We start from the raw sequence: 19,380 nt of genomic DNA on the forward strand, positions 1-19,380 counted from the left end.
GCTGAAATCAGGATTTTGAAGAGATATTAGCACTCTCACATTCATTGCAGCTCTATTCACAATGAGGCAAGACATGGAAACAACCAAATGTCCATCAGCAGATAAATAGATACAATGATGTGCATGTGTGTGTTGGGGGTGGGGGTGGGGAGATGAAGAGCGGTTGGTTAATGGGTACAAACATACAGATAGAAGTAATCAGTTCTAATGTTTGATAGCAGAGTAGGGTGGCTACAGTTAACAACAATGTATTGTATATTTCAAAATAGCTAGAAGAGAGGACTTGAAATGTCCCCAAGATATAGAAATGATAAATACTCGAGGTGATGGATATCCTAAATTCCCTGACCTGATCATTACACATTCTATGCATGTAACAAAATATCACATGTACCCCATAAATATGTAAAAATATTACACACCAAGAAAAAGATTTTAAAGTGGTATATACATACGATGGAATACTATTCAGCCTTTACAAAGAAGGAAACTGCAATATACAACAACATGGATGAACTCTGAAGACATTACTAAATGAAATAAGCCAGTCACAGAAGAACAAATACTGCATAATTCCATTTACATTAGGTATCTAAAAGAGTCAAATTCAAAAAAGCAATGAATAGTGGTTGCCAGTGCCAGAGGCTAGGGGGAGGTGCAGATGGGGAGTCACTAATCAATGGGTGAAAAGTTTCAGTTACGCAAGATGCATATGTTCTAGAGATCTGTACAACATTATGGCTATGGATACAATACTGTATTGTACCCTTAGAAACCTGTGACGAGGGTAGATCTCATGTTCAGTATCCTTACCACAGTAAAATTAAAAATAGAAATTTAAAAATATTTAAAAAATAAAAAAAGAGCTTGCTAAGCAAATATGAATTGTAAATAGCAGAGCAAAGAGACTCCTGCAGCTACAGATGACCAATAATCTTCTTCAATCACTCTGAAAACCACCTTGGCAGAGACTATTTGTTCTTACACAATAAAAGCACACATTGAAAATTCTTCTTCATCTCTGGAAGAAGGATCTCTGATTGGCATGTTAGTTAGGGCAAAAATGGAATCAATTCCACCAAGATCTACTGGGTTCCTACCGTACAGGTGCTGAGTTATGGACCAAGAAGACAAACAGAGGAGCTCCTGCTCTGCCTGCAAGGCAGGGAAATGGGGGTCAGATCTGGATTCCAGGACTGATTCTACCACTTGGTGGCTGTGTGGCCCTGAGCAAGTTGCCTGACCTCTCTGCTCTCCTCTGAAAAATGGGGATGATAATCTTCAGAGTGCTGTTTGAGTTAAAAGAAAAAAGAACACACGAGGCACTCGATTTAGATGGAGGCGTCCATGCCGTGAGATGCACTGTTACCGTCACTGAACACTGCTACAACACAATGTGAAGAGGCTGGGGTGAGTGAGGATGGAGCAGTAAGGACGGAGGGCACTTCCAGTTCCCTCAGGAGGAAGCTGTTGGTGTGCTGAGCGGGGGCTACACAGAAAAGGTGACTTTAAGCTGGGCCTAGGAAGAAGTGTCAGGGACAGGAAGACAGAGAGGCAGAGATGACTCCAAATTTCAAGCTTGAGTAACTTAAAGAATGGTTAATTTGATGAGGTCAGGGTGTGAAAAGATGTCCCCAGGGACTCCCAGAGAGCTGGGTGTCCTCCAGGCTGAGGCGCCTGGGGACTGAGCACGTGCTTAATCTAAAGGAGCGTGGGGACCAAGTGAGCTTGGACCTCAGAATGAAGGGGGCCTCTGTGAGCACAAGGACCCCCAGACAGGCTGGATGGTGAGGACTTTCATCTCTCCCTTAGGTTTGTCCTCAGCAAGACCCTTCACTCGGAGATGGCCTGTGGGTTTGTGTTTTACTCAGAAGTAGCAAGGAAAGCACTGCCCTGGGGGTGCAGACGCAGGGGATGGAGTGAGTGACTTGACTGAGGAAAGGCAATCGCATGGGTTCTGGGGCTGCTGCCTCGCTGCAGGGAGGCAGGCAGCATGGGTGGAGGCCTGCATGAGAGCTGCACTGAGTAGGGGCTTTGGGGTGCAGTTCTGGCCACATCCTGTTGGAGGGGCCTGAGGGATGACCTGGGACAGGCGTAGTGGGCAGCTGGAAATGTGGGCCTGGGGGTGATTCTGGGAGTGGAGGGGATCTCAGGGCAAAGTGGGTGCTGTGGATTTGGGGTCAGACATCTACATGGCCCCAGGGGGAAAGCCTAAGCTTTTCCAGCATGGAAGTGGCTGCAGCAGTGCCTTTGGCTCTGGAAACTTCCATAAGCTGGCTCAACCTGCTTTAGGGATGTAGGTCAAGCCTGGTTATGAGGCGGCAAATGACTTGAAGAATTCAGGGGCCCCCATGGAGCTGGGAAAGGCAACAGGCTGTTCACAAGGATTGATAAGATCCGTAGGGTACCCCTTAAGTCCCCATCTTTTCTTATGGCCCAGTTTTAGGGAAGCCAAGATTTCTCCTGGAAAGAGCCCTACCTGGAGTTCAGGAGCTCCAGACTAGCTCTGGCATGGGCCAGCTGTGTGTCCCTGGGCAGGACACTCAGCCCAAGTAGCCCTTTAAGATTAGGCGTGTGCTCAGCCCCTAGGCCCCAATAACCTAGATGACAACCAGCTCTCTGCCAGTTGCTGTGCTCCGGGCACCTCCTTCCAGCCTCTGGCCTCATTGTCCCTAGTGCGCTTAGCTGTCTCTCCACGCCTCGCCACCCTCCCAGCACCTTGCAGAGAAAGCAGCATGAGCACCGTTTGCAGATGAAGAAGCCGAAACTCAGAGCAGGTAAACGCTCCCCAACGTGGTGCAGTTGACGAACAACAGAGCCAGGATCTGAACCCTGCCGCAGCCCGGCCCTAGCTAGCTTGGTACATGGGGCCCTCCCCTCTTCTTTTACAAACTGGAGAAGGCCATAGGTGATTTATTTATTCTTCAAGTTTACCATGAGCATGGGATGGGTCTGTGTTTGTCAAACTGGCCCGAAAAGTTGAATGCATCCAACAAGTGTGTGTTAGGCGTGGCTCTTTGTTCTTGTCTGCACACATCTCCTGGCACCTTCCGGATCTCACACCAGAACGTTTGTACTACCTCAGGCGGTGTTAAAACTGTCCCAGCAGCCAGGGCCAGCGCTCGGCTATAGCCTTGCCTCCCTCTCGGAGGAGCAGGTGACGACAACACCAGGAGGTGTCCAGATCACGCAGAGGAAAAGTGTTGGGGCAATTCAGGTCACCGCCCTAGAACAGGGCTGCTCCCTGTCTCGAGGTGGGTTGTCCAGGGCACAGGGCAATGCAGGCAAGGATGGGAGGACCCAAGAGGCCATGTAGGCCCGCTCCTAGCCTCCATGAGGCTGCCTTCAAGTCATTCCAAAGGGTGCAAAAAGCAGAGCTGCCAGCCCTCATGGAGCTACATTCTGAGCTCAAGGCACTTTGAGGATGAAATAAAGTCAGGAGAGGCCATTGTCTGAATCTGTGAAACAAATCTGATTTCAAGTGCATTTGTTAAGAAATGTGGTTTGGGTACATGGCGTGGCAGAGGCTCACAGGTTTACAAAGCACCCGAGAGACAACTGTGTGCTCTGTGCTAGTCTGGAATGAGCATGCTATTGTTCTATACACGGATGCTTCAAAAACACTTATAAATACACTCCCTCCCTTCTCTTAAATTGCTCTGTTATATCGTCTTTCTTTCAAAAACACAAAGATGCCCCTTGACCCCACAGCTCCCCTTCCCTGCTGCCATTCACAGAAAAACTTCTCCAAAGACTTGTCCACACTCCTGTCCTCACCTCCACTGACACCCAGGGCCCGTGACCTGCTTGTTGCCAAACCCAGGACACTTTTCTGTCCTGGTCCTTTGATCTTAGGAGGCTGTTCCCTTGTGTCCTGGTAGCCCCAGCAGAGGCCTGCCGGCAGTGGGAGGGTTCAACACGGGGGAGGCGTCCAGGTCGCAGTGAAGGGCTGCTGTGAGGGTTCTTACACGCCCCCTTCCTCTGCCTCTCCATCTATACTCTCTTCCTGCATGGTTCCATCCGGTCCCCAGCTTTGAGCACCAGGTGCATATTGATACTTCACAGAACCCTCCATCCCCTATCTGCATGCACGACCTCTTCAGGATCTCTAGACCCCTCCACCCGGCCAACCTCCAGGCAGTTCCCTACAGACAGCTAACAGGCAACTCAAACATAACTGACTCTTGCTTTTCATCCCCATTCTATTTCTTATCCAGCATCCTCCATCTCAGAAAATGAGGCCACCAAGCTGGTAAACGGGGAGTCCATGTCCCCTCCTCCCTTTCCTCCATCTCACATTACTGAGTCCTGCTGGCTGTAACTCAGATATACAACTAGAGCCTAAACGCGCTCTTCGCCCTCACTCTGAGGCTGTCTTCCAAGACCCCAACCTTGTGCTGGGCAGCCTAAGCAGCCCCACTCGGCTTCCAGCTTCCACTTCTGCCCCCTTTCAATTCTCTCCCCTGACAGCAGCCAGAGGGGTGTAGAAAGTGAGCTACAATATCTGGCAGTGCAAGCATCTGGTGAATTCCTGCTTCTCAAAAGTTCCTTGGTCATTCTTATTTCCTTCTTTTTCAGATGAAATTTAGAAGAAAACATGTTTTCATAGCATAAATAATCCAGTGGCGAACCAATCCAATCCAATTCCAAGACTGCTCATTGAGACACTTACCATAGGCCTCCCCTCTGCAGCCAGTGCTCCAGATTGGGAATGGCTGAGGCCTGAGTTCACAACACCCCGCGGGGGAAGGGGGTGCTGGTTCCCTTTATGTAAACCCAACAAAGAAAGACCTGGCTTTGGGGAGCAGAAGCGCCTGCTGTTGTGCATCTCTTTGCTGAAGGATGGGGCCCTTTCTTTTTCTTTTTTTTGGAGACAGAGTCTTGCTGTGTCACCCAGGCTGGAGTGCAATGGCGTGATCTCGGCTCACTGCAGCCTCCGCCTCCCAGGTTCAAGCAATTCTCCTGCCTCAGACTCCCGAGTAGCTGGCATTAGAGGCACCCACCACCAAGCCTGGCTAATTTTTGTATTTTTAGTCGAGATGGGGTTTCATCGTGTTAGCCAGGATGGTCTCGATCTCCTGACCTCAGGTGATCCACCTGCCTCAGCCTCCCAAAGTGCTGGGATTACAGGTGTGAGCCACTGTGCCTGGCCGGGATGGGTCCCTTTCTAAGTGAGTCCACCCTCATAGCTTTGTCTGGGTATCTGAGACACATTCCAGCCCTGGCACTGTCTGGCTGCGCAGGCGGCACAGGCAGCGGGTCTCTTACCTCCCTGAGGCAGGTATAGATGGGGCACACGAGCACGCGGAAGGGCTCGCCCGTGCTGCTGCGCATGGTGCCGAAGACCTCGCACAGGAAGGTGATGAAGCCCAGCCAGCGCTCCACGTCCTGCTGCTGCAGCTCCTCGCGCACCGTGAAGTCTTTCTGTGGAGGCATGAGAGACTGTGTCAGCCTCCTGGGGCTGGGGAGGGGCCCGGGTGCCACCCTGCTGTGCAGAGCATCTGTTGTCTCGGGGCTGCTCCTGGGCAGCAGACAAACCCCATGTCTTAAATGAGGATGGGGGTGCATGATTGCACTCTCTGTGGCTAGGACCACCCTGACCTGTGGCCACAACACCTCTTTTTCAGGTGTCCCCAGGTTGGGGACACAGCTTCCTTGCCTCTGGGCATTGCCCAGACCTGCTGGTCACCCTCCTTCACTGACAGCAATGCTGATGTGGGAGGATGAGGTAGAACGGGAGGTGACACCCTCCCCAGACTCAGCACTTTTGCACTTAACTCTCTGTGGCTAACCAATCTCCCTTTGCTAACCCCCAAGTCATGCCCTCTGCGTGGTAGGCTGGGGGTAACCAGAACACTGCCCACCCACACATCATCAGCAATGGCAACAGAGGGCCATGTGGGCTAGCGCTCCAGCACTGCGCTACACAGCTACAGCCCCTCCCTCAAGGGGCCTAGAGGACAGCAGGAAAATTAGAGGTATTCATTCATTCATTCATTCATTCATTCATCCTTTAAAAAAATATTATTGCCCCATTGTGTGCCAGGCTCTGCACTAGGAGCTAAGATAAGACATATTCACTCATCACTGTGATATAAGAGACGAAGGTATAAAAAGCCAAGGAGCTGGGTTTCATGGGACGGTTGCTAGGGAAGGTTTCGGGGATGGGACCATGAAATACCACAGTCATACCAGTGCTCAACAGAAAGGTTAAAACAGCTAAGGGGTGGAGACCAAGCAGGAGGCCACTGCAAGTGTCCAGGCAGGATGAAATTAAAACCTCAGTGCTCTGACAGCTGAACGGTAAGAATCTGGGGTAGCTTAAATAATATTCAGAAAGATATTTCCCCTACCTCTTGTCTTTGGTTTTGGCCATATGTCTTGCTTTGGCCAACAGAATGAGGCAGGAGTGATGGTGTGCCAATTCTGATGTGAGGCCCTAAATATTTACGTTGACTTTCATGTTTCTTCTGTCATCCTAAGAAGACTCTCTGGGCCGGCCTGATGGTCCCAGGGAGAAGATGGGCAACATGCGTGACAGGGCCTCGCCTTAGTCTAGCCTAAGTCAGGTGACCCCCAACCAATCTGCACACACATCATCTAAATGCACATTTACTGCTGTGTGCCACTGAGATTTTTATGGTTGTTTGTTCAGTCTCAATAGCAGACCAATACAGGAGTGACACAAGAGACATTGTGAAAGGCAATAGTACTTGCTAAGTGGTGGGTTGTAAGGGGTGATGGAAAGGGGAGAGTCCAAGATGACGCCAAGATTCTTGGTTTGGGTGACTGTGCCACCACCAAAATAGAATATGTGAAGACAGGTTGTAGAATGTGACTCAGACCATTCCCACAGCCCAGTCCCCCTCACCACTGCTGACTTCAGCCCAGCATCCTTGACACCAGAATCTCAGCATCTCCAGAGATGGAAGGCCCTCAGAGATGACTTGGTTAACATCTGCCCCTTGTGAGTGATGAAGGTGCCATCTAGAGGTGCCTTGGTCTCCTCAGGTGGCAGGTCAGGGGCTGGCTGAGAAGCCCTGCAGTGCCAGCTCTGGATGAGTCTAGGCCACAGCTTATAATGACCTGAGTCTCATCAGTTACAAAGAAGTATATACTTGTGTGTGTATCTATAACTATTTTGATGTCTATATTTATATGCAATACAGTAGCAGCAGCAGCTGCTACTGGTGAGCCAGACACCGAGCCAAGGGCATTAACTATGGTATTTTACATAGTTATCCCGATGGTCCTATAAAGCAGGTCCTATTACTGCCCCATTTTATAGACGGAGAATCTGAGGATAGAGAAGTTGTGTAACTTGCCCGTGACTATGAGCCAATGGCAGGGCTGGGATTCAGACTGACGTCAGCCTGCTCTGGAGAGCAAACATTTTTTCTCCTTATGGTGTTTTTTATTTTTCAAAAAATGTTATTGTGTACATTTAAGGTATACAACATGATGCAATGGGATACATGTAGGCAGTAAAAAGGTTACTATAGTGAAGCAAACAACATATCCATCATCTCACAGTTACCCATTTTTGTTTCGTTTTGCTTTTGTGGCAAGAGCAGCTCTTACGGTGTTTTTAAATTGGAAAGTAGTGCATCAGAGCCCACGCTTAGTCACTCTCCAAGTTTGTACTTTCCATGAAGCCATTTGTCCACACTGTCCCTTGGAAGTCCAGCCTTGCCTGCAGACCTCATGGGCCTCGTACTGACCCCTCAGGCCTCCTGCCTCCCCATTCCTTTCTCACTGAAGTGTCCACCTGGGTATGACTGTAGAGTTCTGCTGTTTGTCTTTCATCCAGGGTGTAAAGGGACCACAAGGGACTCCAGGGTCCCCGCAAGTGGTGGGTGCCCAGCATCTTTGACAGCTTTGTCTCTTCACCCTAGTCCAGAGCCTAGAGCAGGCAGCCTTCACAGGGGTCCCAGCTGTTCAGGGTCTTTGTGAATGAATGAATGAATGAATGAATGAATGAATGAATGGTGGTGTCTGCCATCCCAGGGCCTGCCAAGGGCTCTGCACTACTGGGCTTGAAGTCATACGTCTTTTGGTGCTTTCATTCTCATGAACCTTTGTTTATCCCATAATATTCTTATGTAATCTGAGCAAGAGTGGGCATTACCATTCTCATTTTAAAATGGGAAAAACTGAGGCACAAAGATATTAAAAGACTTGACTAAGGCCCCACAGTACTAGAACTTGAATGAGAACTTAAGCCCCTTCTCTGCTCTGGGTTAAATGCTCTTGCCCTGGTTGTACATTGGAGTCACCTAGAGGAACTCTGAGGCTGCGGATGCTGGGACTCCACCTCAGAAAGTCTTGTGTAACTGGTCAGGGTGGGGCTGAGACACTGGTAATTTTTGACAGCTCCCCAGCTGATTCTAACGTGCAACCATGGCTGGGAACCACAACTCCAGGCCTTTATCAAATGCTAACTCGGGTGTTAAAATGGTGCCCCTCTATCAACCCCCAGCTTGTCATTGCCTTATATTCCCTAAAAATACCCATGAAGACACACATCAAAGAACCAAGTCCCACAGCAACACTGAGAAGGAAGATAACAGTTCCCCAGCAGACTCCTCCCAGACTCAGGAGGTGACATCATTAACTAAAGTGCTGTCACCAACAAACTCTGGTTGCCCAGGGGACCCAGAAGACCAAAGGCAGGGGTAGCTTGAGGCTTCAACCCCTTCCTCTCTCTGTCTGTGGCTGGTAGACAGGATCTGTCAGTACTAGCAAAGCCCTGTGCCTGTGTATTAAGGCAGCTCCCATCTGCACCGCCCTTACTCCAGGCCTTGGAGTTTCAGGGCAGTGCGGGGCAGGAGGAGACTGGCTGGTATGCTGTGTCCTTTAAGGGGTGGTGCTCTCAGGCAAAGCCGTCTGGGGTAGGAAAAACTTGGGGGCAGTGTGTACGAGGAACTGAAGTTTTAAACAATGGATTGCGTCTGATCAAAGAACTAGCGCTTGACTTAGTTTCTTCCTGATCATCCATGGCATCAAGACAGCATTCTGTTTTGGGCTAGCAAAGGTTACTAGGAGATTGAATGCCTGCTAAATATTGGAAATTGGATTTGAGATGAGCTCATGAAGCCACCCTCCAGCTTTAGGTCTGAGAGGGAGACTCTGCCTCAGCAGACACCAAGCTAGTCCAAGGCTGATGCACACAGCAAACACAAAAGACCAGACAGCGGTGACCTCATTCAGGATTGAGGGAGGCGCAGAGCAACACGGCATCTACACAAATATCCTGACTGGCAGAATAAAGGAGCAGTATCGTGAAAACTTAATGGAAGTGTGTAACTCTGAACATGTTAATGACAATCAACCAGATATAAATAAAATGAAAAACTCAAGTGCAAAACATGTTGGCTTGTATGTAAGGAGAATGACAATATAGATTCTATGATGTGTGAAAAGGCATTTGAAGGAAGGGATTGTGATTAGCAAAGCAACTCTCAGGCTGAAATGAAGTGTGAGACAGGAACTGGGATTAGGAGAGAGCCAATGGAAACTAGAAATCCAACAGCAAAATCAAAATGAACTGGAGGCAGTAAAGGATAGAATGGATAATGCAGAAAAAGTAATGCGGAAGATAAACTTGGAAACCGCCTAGAGAGCAGAATTAGATAAATAGACCAGAAACCTGAATACAAAGATAAATAGACTAGAAACAAAATGAAAAACGATAGAGAAGGTAGAGAGTGGACATCTAATCTGTGAATTAGAGAAGTTTTCAAAAAGGATACCAGAATACACAGAACAAAGAGAGCAGAGAAATAAACTTTCTCATTGAAAATAAATAATAAAAAAATTGTATTGACTCTTTAGGTAAAACGTGTGCACAGTGTTTCAGAAGTCCCTTGCGATGCCCCAGTTTTACTTAGCGGAAGAATTTTCTTTCCTTTTCTTTTTTCTTCTTCTTGTTGTTGTTGTTTTCTTTTTCTTTTTTGAGACAGGGTCTTGCTTTGTTGCCCAGGCTGCAGAACAGTGACATGATTAAGGCTCACTGCAGCTTCGACCTCTTAGGCTTAAGTGATCCTTCCACAGCTAATCTTAAATTTTTTTGTAGAGACAAGGTCTCACTATGTTGCCCCCGCTGAATTTTCTTTTTTAGTTTCGCAGAAAAAGAAAAATTTAAAAACAGCTATGAAGGAACAAAAGTCACAGTCTTCTCACAAAGGAACAAAAATCTAGTTGGCCTTATACTTCTTTATTTGAGGTTAAAAATTCAGAGACATGAAGGCAATGTCTTCGTGAGTTTGAAGGGAAAAGAACAAACCTGCCTATGAGTGAAAGCAAGAGAAAGATCTTACATAAGTAAGTTCTAAAACAAATCACTCCTACATGCTTATCTTAAAAAATTCAATGCTGCAGTTGCTATGAAAAATAGTATGGCCAGCCAGGCGTGGTGGCTCACACCTATAATCCCAGCACTTTGGGAGGCCGAGGCAGGTGGATCACTTGAGGTCAGGAGTTCGAGACCAGCCTGAGTAACATGGTGAAACCCTGTCTCTACTAAAAATACAAAAAATTAGCCGGGTGTGGTGGCGGGCACCTGTAATCCCAGCTACTCGGGAGGTTGAGGGAGGAGAATTGCTTGATCCCAGGAGGTGGAGGTTGCAGTGAGCTTAGATTATGCCACTGCACCCCAGCCAGGGGGACAGAGTGAGACTCCATCTCAAAAATCAAAATAGTATGGCGATTCTTCAAAAAATTAAAAATAGAATTACTATATGATCCAGCAATTCCACTTCTGGGTATATATCCAAAGGAATTGAAAGCAGGATTTCAAAGAGATGTCAGTATGTAGCATTACTGACAAGAGGTGGGGGCAACCCAGGCATCCACCCACAGATGAATGGATCAACAATACGTGATATATACATACAGTGGAATATTATTCAGCCTTAAAAACAGAAAGAAATTCTGACATGTGCTGCAACATGAATGAACCCTCAGCACATTATGCAAAGTGAAATAAGCCAGTCAAAAAAGACAATACTGCGTGATTTCACTTACACAGGTATCTAAAGTAACCAAACCCATACATAGAAACGACAGTAGAATGGTGGTTGCAAGGGGCTGGGGAGAGGGGGACATGGGGGTTAATAGGTAGAGAGTTTCAGTTTTGCAAGACGAGAAAGTTTTGGAGACTGGTTGCACAAGAATGTGACTATACACTGTTGAACTGTACACTTAGAAATGATTGAAATAGTACATTTTGTGTTATTTTTAAACTACAATTAAAAATAATAAAAAATAAAAATAACTTCCCGAATGCATGTTATGGTCAACAAAATTTATGATTTAACTCTGAGGAAATCACGGTATAGAAGAAACAGAAGGGAAAACTGAAACTACAACCAGGTAGACTTATGAAGCTAAGTTAAAATAAGTCATCATAATTTTGGTTATACAATGGAATCAAAAGCCAGAAATAATCCTTGGAAGAGAAGATATTTAATTTTAAAATGTAATTTAAATAAGCATTTCATAGTAGTAGTGACTTAATAATCCAAGATTAAATTACTAGAGATTAGTAAATACTGGTGGGAAGGAGATAGAAGTCTGTGCAGCACATAACATTTCCTAATTCAGGCCATAAGGATTCACTGGTTATTGCGTCTTTCTTAAGTTTGGGAATCAGAGAAAAAAAATGAAAGTACGCCTTTAAAATGCTAAAAGTAAACACTAGTAACCACTAGCAGAACTGCAAACAGAATATAAAAAATAAATGGATGGGTAAAAATAAGAGTGAGCAAATGAAAACAAAGTAGTAGTAAAAGGGAAGTATATCTAAGATAACAATTATTAAATAAAGTTATAAGGTTTTATATATAGATAAAAATACAAACCATAATAAAGAGATAACACAAAATGTTATAGACTTTATAGTATAGATTTGAATATACCTGAAGCTATTGAAACATAAGAATAAGAAAAAAAAAAAAAAGAAACATAGGAAAAAAAACAGAAAGGAGGAATTATATCAGGAAATAAAACCACTAACATTCTATGGCCAATTAAATGAATAAAAAACAAATGACTTAGGTGATTTAAATAATACAGTTAATAAGATTAATTGAAACAAGCCTCACAGTAAGCTGTGATCTCAGCATAAATTTCAAAACATTGAAATTGTACAGGTTACATACTGGGACTATGAATTAACAACAACCATTAAAAAATAGCCAATTGCTTGAATACTTAAAAGGTATTCTTCTAAAGAAAAATGAAATAAAGACATAATCAAATATATAATACTTGTATTAGATTATCTAGGAAATAACTATACAAACTTGTGGAATGTGGTCAAAACTATAATGAAAGGTCAATTTATAGTCTTCACTATTTTGGTCATTAAATAATGGAAGAAAATATATCATCTAAACCAATGTTATCCAATATGGTAGCCACTATCCACATGTGACAATACATTGAGTGCTTGAAGTGTGGCTATCCTGACTGATATGCGCTGTAAGTGTAAAACAGATATTACTTTTCAAAGGCTTAGTATAAAAACAAGAATGTAAAATGTCTCGTATTTTAAAAATATTAACTACCTGTGAAATTTTGAATACACTGGGTTAAGTAACACATATTATTAAATTTAATATTACATTGTAGATCACATTATACTTCTACCAGACAATGTTGATCTAACATTTAACTAGAACAATTAGAAAACCAACAATAGCTAAGGAAATATAAGGACATAATACAGATAAAACCTCCAAATTAATTACTTAGGAAATAGAGAAAGGAAATCACATATAAAATCAAGAAAGAAGAAACAGAAATAAAACTAGATATGAAAACAGATATGAGGGAGATAAAAAGTATAATAAAAATTATTTATAACTCTATGTTGATAATTTTGAAAAAATGATGAAATAGGTGATTCTCAAAAAAAAATCATTTGCTAAAAAGGAAATGAGCCAGAATAAACTAAAAAATCATAAACTAAAATGAAAGTTATGAAAGAATTACCTTTATAAGGAAATCTCTAAACTTACGATTTTTATAGGTAAGTTCATTCAAACTTTCAAAAAATTAGGTAACTGCTTTCCTTTGCAAACTGACTCAGAACATAGAAAAGGAGAAGCTTTCCAATCAGTTCCCTATAAACAAAATCTAACGATAGTAAGTTACAAATAAGGAAGTCTACAAGTGATCTTGCTAATGTGAATAGATATAAAAGTCCCAAGTGAAATACTAACAAACAGATCCATTATAACCAAGTAGATTTTTATCTAGGAAGGCATGGATGACTTAGTATCAGGAAATCTATAAATGTAATGTATTACTTCAATCGGCTTGATTAAAAAACAGTAGCAACACCTATGACCCTTAGAAGGGAAGAGATAAAATGATTTGATTATATATACGGAAAATCTGAGAGAAGCCATTAATAAAGATTATCATTAACAAGAGAGTTTAGTGACTAATTAAAAGAATATTTAGATACAAAATTAATACACAAAATCAACAGCTTTCTTTTATGACAGAATTAACTAGTGAGATTTTAATGCACAAAGCTCATTTAATAAAGCAATAAAATACTTAAGTGACATTATTAAGAAATATGCAAGAATTCTATAAAGAAAATTGCCAAACAAAACTGAAAGATTTAAGAGAATGTCTTCGACAAGTGAAGAAACATATACAATTCCTCATTGAGAAGACAGCATTGTGAAGATGGTAATTCTCTTTGAAATAATTCACAGGTTTAATATCAATCTGTACTCCATATCCCAATGTGAACTTTTTCGGGAGAAAGGGAAATGAAGACTTGAAAAAATAATCCTAAAAGTAATTTGAAAGAATAGCAAGGGAAATAACTAAAAACAAAACAACATTGGAAAGACTTACATTACTCTTAACTTATCCTTAATAGAGCTTTATTCATTAAGAGGCTGTAGAGCTGACATCCGAATGGAGCGCTAGATCAGATAGCCTAGAAATAAACTTGGCATCCACAAAGGTTTATCACATGATCCCTCGAGGACCACAAATCAGTGGCATAGGAAGCATTATTCACTCAAGCAACAGTGCAGGGACAGCTGTCTAAGTATCAGGAGGAAAATAATTTAGAGTCTTACTTCACACTGGGCTCTAAAATAAATTCCAGATGGAATGAAGAGGCAAATGTTAAAAAAAAAAAAAAAAAAGGACCAAAAATTTGAAGAAAATGAAAGAGTATTTCCTACATTTCTGGAAGGAGAGGGGCTTTCTTCACTAAGACAATAGAAGAATGCTTCAAAATATTAAAAGACAATTGATATTGTCTGAGGAAAATACATGCAATAAATGTGACAAAGGGCAATGGTCTTAATATATAAATAGTGTGTTCAAATTTGTAATAAAAGTACAAAATCCCTCATGAACAAATGGGGAAAGGGCATTAAGAGATAAATCCTAGGTCAAAATGTAAATTGCTAATACATATATGAAAAAAACTTAATTCAGTATCAGTAGTAATTGAATGAATGAATAAAAACACCTTTTCCCCATCTATAGTAGGACAACTTAAAATGGTAATTGTCAATGCTGGTAACGATGCAGTGAGACAGACACTTACATATGGGCAGTGTACATGGGTACGACTTTTCTGAAAACCCTTAAAATAAGTTTTAAGAGTTCTTCTCACTTGATCTGGTAGTTGCATTTCTGGTAATTATCATAAGGAAACAATTTAAAATATTAGAAAAAAATAAGCTTAATGCACATAAAAATCTAACAACCTAAGCACCCAGCAATAGGGGAATGATTAAGTGAATGATGAGTCATGCATCCATTAAAAATTATGTTTATGTGGCCAGGTGCAGTAGCTCACATCTGTAATCCCAGCACTTTGGGAGGCTGAAGTGGGCAGATCATCTGAGGCCAGGAGCTCATGACCAATCTGGCCAACATGGTGAAACCCCATCTCTACTAAAAATACAAAAAAAATTAGCTGGGCATAGCGGCACATACCTATAATCCCAGCTACTCAGGAGGCTGAGGTGGGAGAATCACTTGAACCTGGAGGTGGAAGTTGCAGTGAGCCGAGATCACGCCACTGCACTCCAGCCTGGGCCACAGAGCGAGACTCTGTCTCCAAAAAAAAAAAAAAAGTTTATGAAAAGTTTATAATAGCATGGGAAAAATGCTTACATAATATTAAATGAAAAAAGCAAAACTGAAATTGCATTTACCTATGTATAATCTCATCCATGAATACAGTTTTTTTAAAAAAGAAAGAGGAGACAGAAATAGTGTTTCACAGGAGTTGTCTCTCAATAGTGGAATTACGGATGACCTTTATTCCTTACGTTTTATTACTTTCTGAATTTCTCTGATTTTCTGTGAATGTTTTTCTTTATAAACAGAAAAACAGCTATTTTTAAAGAAACTGACAGGTTGTGACCCTTTTCCTTGTTTTTTTGCATTAGGACAGCGGAATTCTTCTGGTGATCTGCCAGTCAGCAGTGATTCTCACGAGAAGGGTGGGGAACTGGGGTGTGAACATGCCCCGCCCAGAGGCCACCAAAACCCAGCCTGTGTGTCTCCTCTTGACACATGTTATAGGTTGCCAGCTTTTCCTCTGGAACAAGGAGCCCTTTCTGCCAACTGAAACGAGCCATTCCTCTGGCTCTGCCCCTAACCTCAGCCTCTTGTATCCAAAAGCAGCAAGGGGCCTCAGATTGGTGGCAGCCATTTCAAAGCCTGGTATTTGGCTCTAGATTCTCATCTGACTGGCAGGCTACCTCCCAGCAACCCCTAGTGTCTTGCCCCAAACTTTAAGGCTACCATTTAAGCCCCATTTCCTGCCTAAAACTATTTATTGACGTACTGCTATTTCCTGCACCGGCCACATCAATAAGCCCTGAAAGCCATTCAGTGTCTCAGGTTTCTCAAGGCATTCTGGGAAATTCTTCCCACTTGGGATAACCACATGAGCTCTGGCATGGTGGAGTGCAGTGGCCAAGCCAAAAACAGCTGTATGCAGGCAAAGGGGAAAACACACCCCCACCCCACCCAGGGGCGCAAACCACCACAGGGAGATGCTACTGGAGGGTGGGGTTGGGGGTGGTCAAGGCACAAGGACCATGGTGCATATATTTTTATACTTCCTGAGGGGGACGGGCAGCCCCTACCAATCCCTGCAAACTCACCCTCATTTCGGGCTCCCTCTTGGAAAATGAATGGCCCAGGGAAATTTGCCCATCCAAATACTGTGTCCCCAGTGACCCTGGTTTGTTTCTGTCCAGAGAGGTGGCTGCTGTTGCCATCTCTCCAGTGGGGAGGAGAAAGTGCACTTTTATTTACTGCTAGCAGGAAGTTTCTTTTCCTTGAGAAGCTGGATACCATGTGGGAAGGACAGACCATGGGAAGCTGTGGGAGCCCAGCAGCCGGGAGTTAATCCCAGGCATTCTTCTCCTGGGCGATTGGTTGAAGGGCTTAAAAAACATATTTGACAGAATTCTGTATATTGAAAAGAGGAAACTAATTTTCAAATAAAAGGTGCTTTGTTCTTTATTTGGCCCCAACTTTCCTCCTTTCATGTTCCTGCTTCCACGTTCCCTCTTTAGGGAGGCCTCCCTGGCTGTCCCCTCCACGACAGCCCCCAGGACTCCTCATTCCGACTCCGCTATGCTTCCTTCCCAGCCCTGATCACCTCCACGAGGTCCAATGTGTGTTGATGACCTGAATTTTTGCTAGAAGCGTTTCCTGAAGGCAGGAATCCTGTTTTCTGAGCCATAGTCATGTCCCCTGGAATGAGACTTGGCTCATTGTAGGTGATCAATGAACATGTGTGGACTGGATGTATAAATATCCCACGGTACGTGGTCAGACAGCTCTTCGCTAAGAGGACAACCTGTCCAAAGGGCAGGGGGCTGTTACTCTAAGACATAAGAGTACAGAGTCACCATGTATGCCCGACGCATCTTTTCTTTCATTTGTAGCTGACAGTTCACTCCCGATATTTTCTTCCCACCATCTTTGGGCCAGTCCCGGTCCCTGCTCCAAGGTCGCTGTCTCATGACATTTGTTTCACTTTTGTGGGTTAACATTTTTGCCACACAGTGATGTTTCTTGGCTTATTGGATTTTTTCCCCCCTTCCTAGGGTTACTTCAAGTAAGGCCATGACATTCCGCAGAGCCACCCTTTGGTGGTGTGGTGGGGTCACAGGTGATGTCAGTGTAGCTCCGCCCCAGCCCTGAGTCTCCTCTCTGTCAGACTCTCCCCTCAGGGCTTTGCTGAGGCTAGCTGCAATCCCTTCGGTAGGCTTTCCTCCTTGGTTCCCCCAACCAGTGAAGCCCCCTCACTCCTCTGTCCCTATCACACAGCCCAGGGCCTGCGGCCTGGCCCCCATGGGTAGACCTGGCCTTCAGTAGTTCCTGGAAGGCTCCCTCCTCATCCCAGTCATCATCATGTGCGAGGAGCCCAGGACAGGAGCCTCCAGCTCAGAGAGACAGTGCAGTCCCTCCTTGGCACCTGTTCCTATCAACAGTGAGGCAGAGGGCCGGGAATTCCCAAGCCTAGGGCTGGCCTGCAGCATGGAACCCAGAGACACTGTGACACATCAGGTTACCCCTGGCCTGAGAGAGGACCCTGAATATTCCCTTCTGTCCTTCCCTGGGACTTCTGGGCTGCATGAAACCTCAGAATCCTTACAGAAAAGGATTTAGCAATGTTAAGCCACCTCAAGTTGGTTCCTGTGACTTGGGACAAAAAGAACTCATCAATACAATAGGCTTCTCCTAGGTGACAAAATAATGGATTCCCAGGTCCTGTGTGGGGGCGAGGGGAGGAGGACAGGACTGGGGCCTGGATGCTGGGGACTGGGAGGTGAGGGACAGAGTCAGAGAAGGGGACACTGAGGCTGGGTGGGCAGTGCTTCTAGCAGAGCTGGAGTCAGGATAGGACGAGAAGCAGGGAAGGGGTGATCTGGTTATGACCTGGGTCCTGAGTAGCAGCCCATGGGCCCTGCCTCTCACACACCCACTCAGGGCAACATCGTGGAAGGTCTTGGCATCAGTCTGATTGGGTCAGGCAGACCTCCTTGGCTTAAATGAGTAACACGTGCAACGTATCTGGTGCAAAGTAGGTGTTGAACAAGTGGCAGAGAGACCTCCTGGTAGTTGTATCCTGAGTCACTCCATCCACCAAAGCCTGCCCCAGACCTGGCCGCCCCCGACCCCTGGCAGCCTGCACGTGCAGCCCAGCCAAGGGGCACGTCCACTGGGCTGTACTCACAGCTGGCCATCATGCCACGTCCTGACCACAGCTGCCAGTCTTGGCTCAGTCCTGCTGAGCCCTGAGGCCTGGCCCTGGGGACTCAGCCACACCTAGACTCTGGAACAGTCAGAATCTGACCTGCATGTCACTCTGCACTCTGACAACAGTCTGTGGGTGGCTGCACATCTTGTCTGGAGGGAGACGGGGACCATGTGGGCACTGGGCTGCAGCCTCCGCCCTGGGACAAATTTGCTTGCTTTGAGTTCTGATGCCAGCTGGGCCCTGAACTACTCCCTGGGTTTGGGCATGTCCCTTTTTAGGTGGACTTGAATCTTTCCCCAAGTATTCCTAACCTCCCTGGCCAACGACCCAGACACCCACCACCCAATGCTCAGGTCCTGGCCACTCCACTGCTTCGCTCTGCTCTGCCCCTAGACACTGAGGATTCTTGGATGCCAGTGACAGAAACCATCTCAGACTAGCTGAAGAGGCACACAGTCCTGGGCTGTCTTACATGGGAGGTGGGCCCTAGGACACAGCCTGTTCCCAGGGGTCAAACAGCAACCCCAGGGCAGGTCCTCCCTTCTCTCCCCTCTCTCCCTTGTCTGGGCTTTGACTTGCATGTTGACTGCTTTTTCTGCTGCCACAGACAGGGTCTCCCTTTGCCACGGTTAAGGTGGTGATCAGCAGCACCTGGTCTCTCTCATAATGGTTCCTGAGCCAAAAGGAAGACAGAGCCCCCCCTCCCCAAATGTCAAACCCTTAAGTCTCAGGGAAGGATTCTGACTGGCCCTGCTCATCACATGACCATCTCTCAGCCCAATCACTGTGGCTGTGGTGATGGGGTTCCCTGATTGGACAGAACCAGGTCGTATGGCCATTCTGCAGCCGGGGCAGGTGGGATTCCTGACAGATCCCTGGACCACACGCAGAAATAACAGCTGCCCCCTGCAATCACAGGCCTTACCTAGGACCATCGGGTGGCTGTCACAGGTGCCTGACATTCTCCTGAGCATCATGTCAAATTTCCGACGTGCTGGTGATTGCTGCCCTTTCTGTCCCACCCAAAAGAATGAAGAGAGAGTGATATGACGGGGATGATCTTGATTCTGCTCTAATCAATGGACATGAAAATCAAGCCCCAAACG

The 19,380-nt window shown here is 45.3% G+C and overlaps 1 protein-coding gene across 10 annotated transcripts in view; it reads right to left on the bottom strand.

The window, feature by feature from the left end:
* The window catches only part of CTIF (cap binding complex dependent translation initiation factor), a 331,164-nt gene that overhangs the window by 40,807 nt on the left and 270,977 nt on the right, over window positions 1-19,380 (bottom strand). For all 10 annotated transcript variants that reach the window (XM_007974079.3, XM_007974078.3, XM_007974077.3 and 7 more), the window contains one exon: window positions 5,269-5,424. In XM_007974079.3, coding sequence (XP_007972270.2) covers window positions 5,269-5,424 — 156 coding nt within the window. The remainder of the gene's footprint in view (window positions 1-5,268; window positions 5,425-19,380) is intronic.

The sequence above is a fragment of the Chlorocebus sabaeus genome, chromosome 18 (assembly GCF_047675955.1).
Source record: "Chlorocebus sabaeus isolate Y175 chromosome 18, mChlSab1.0.hap1, whole genome shotgun sequence".
In the NCBI taxonomy this organism is placed as follows: Eukaryota; Metazoa; Chordata; class Mammalia; order Primates; family Cercopithecidae; genus Chlorocebus; species Chlorocebus sabaeus.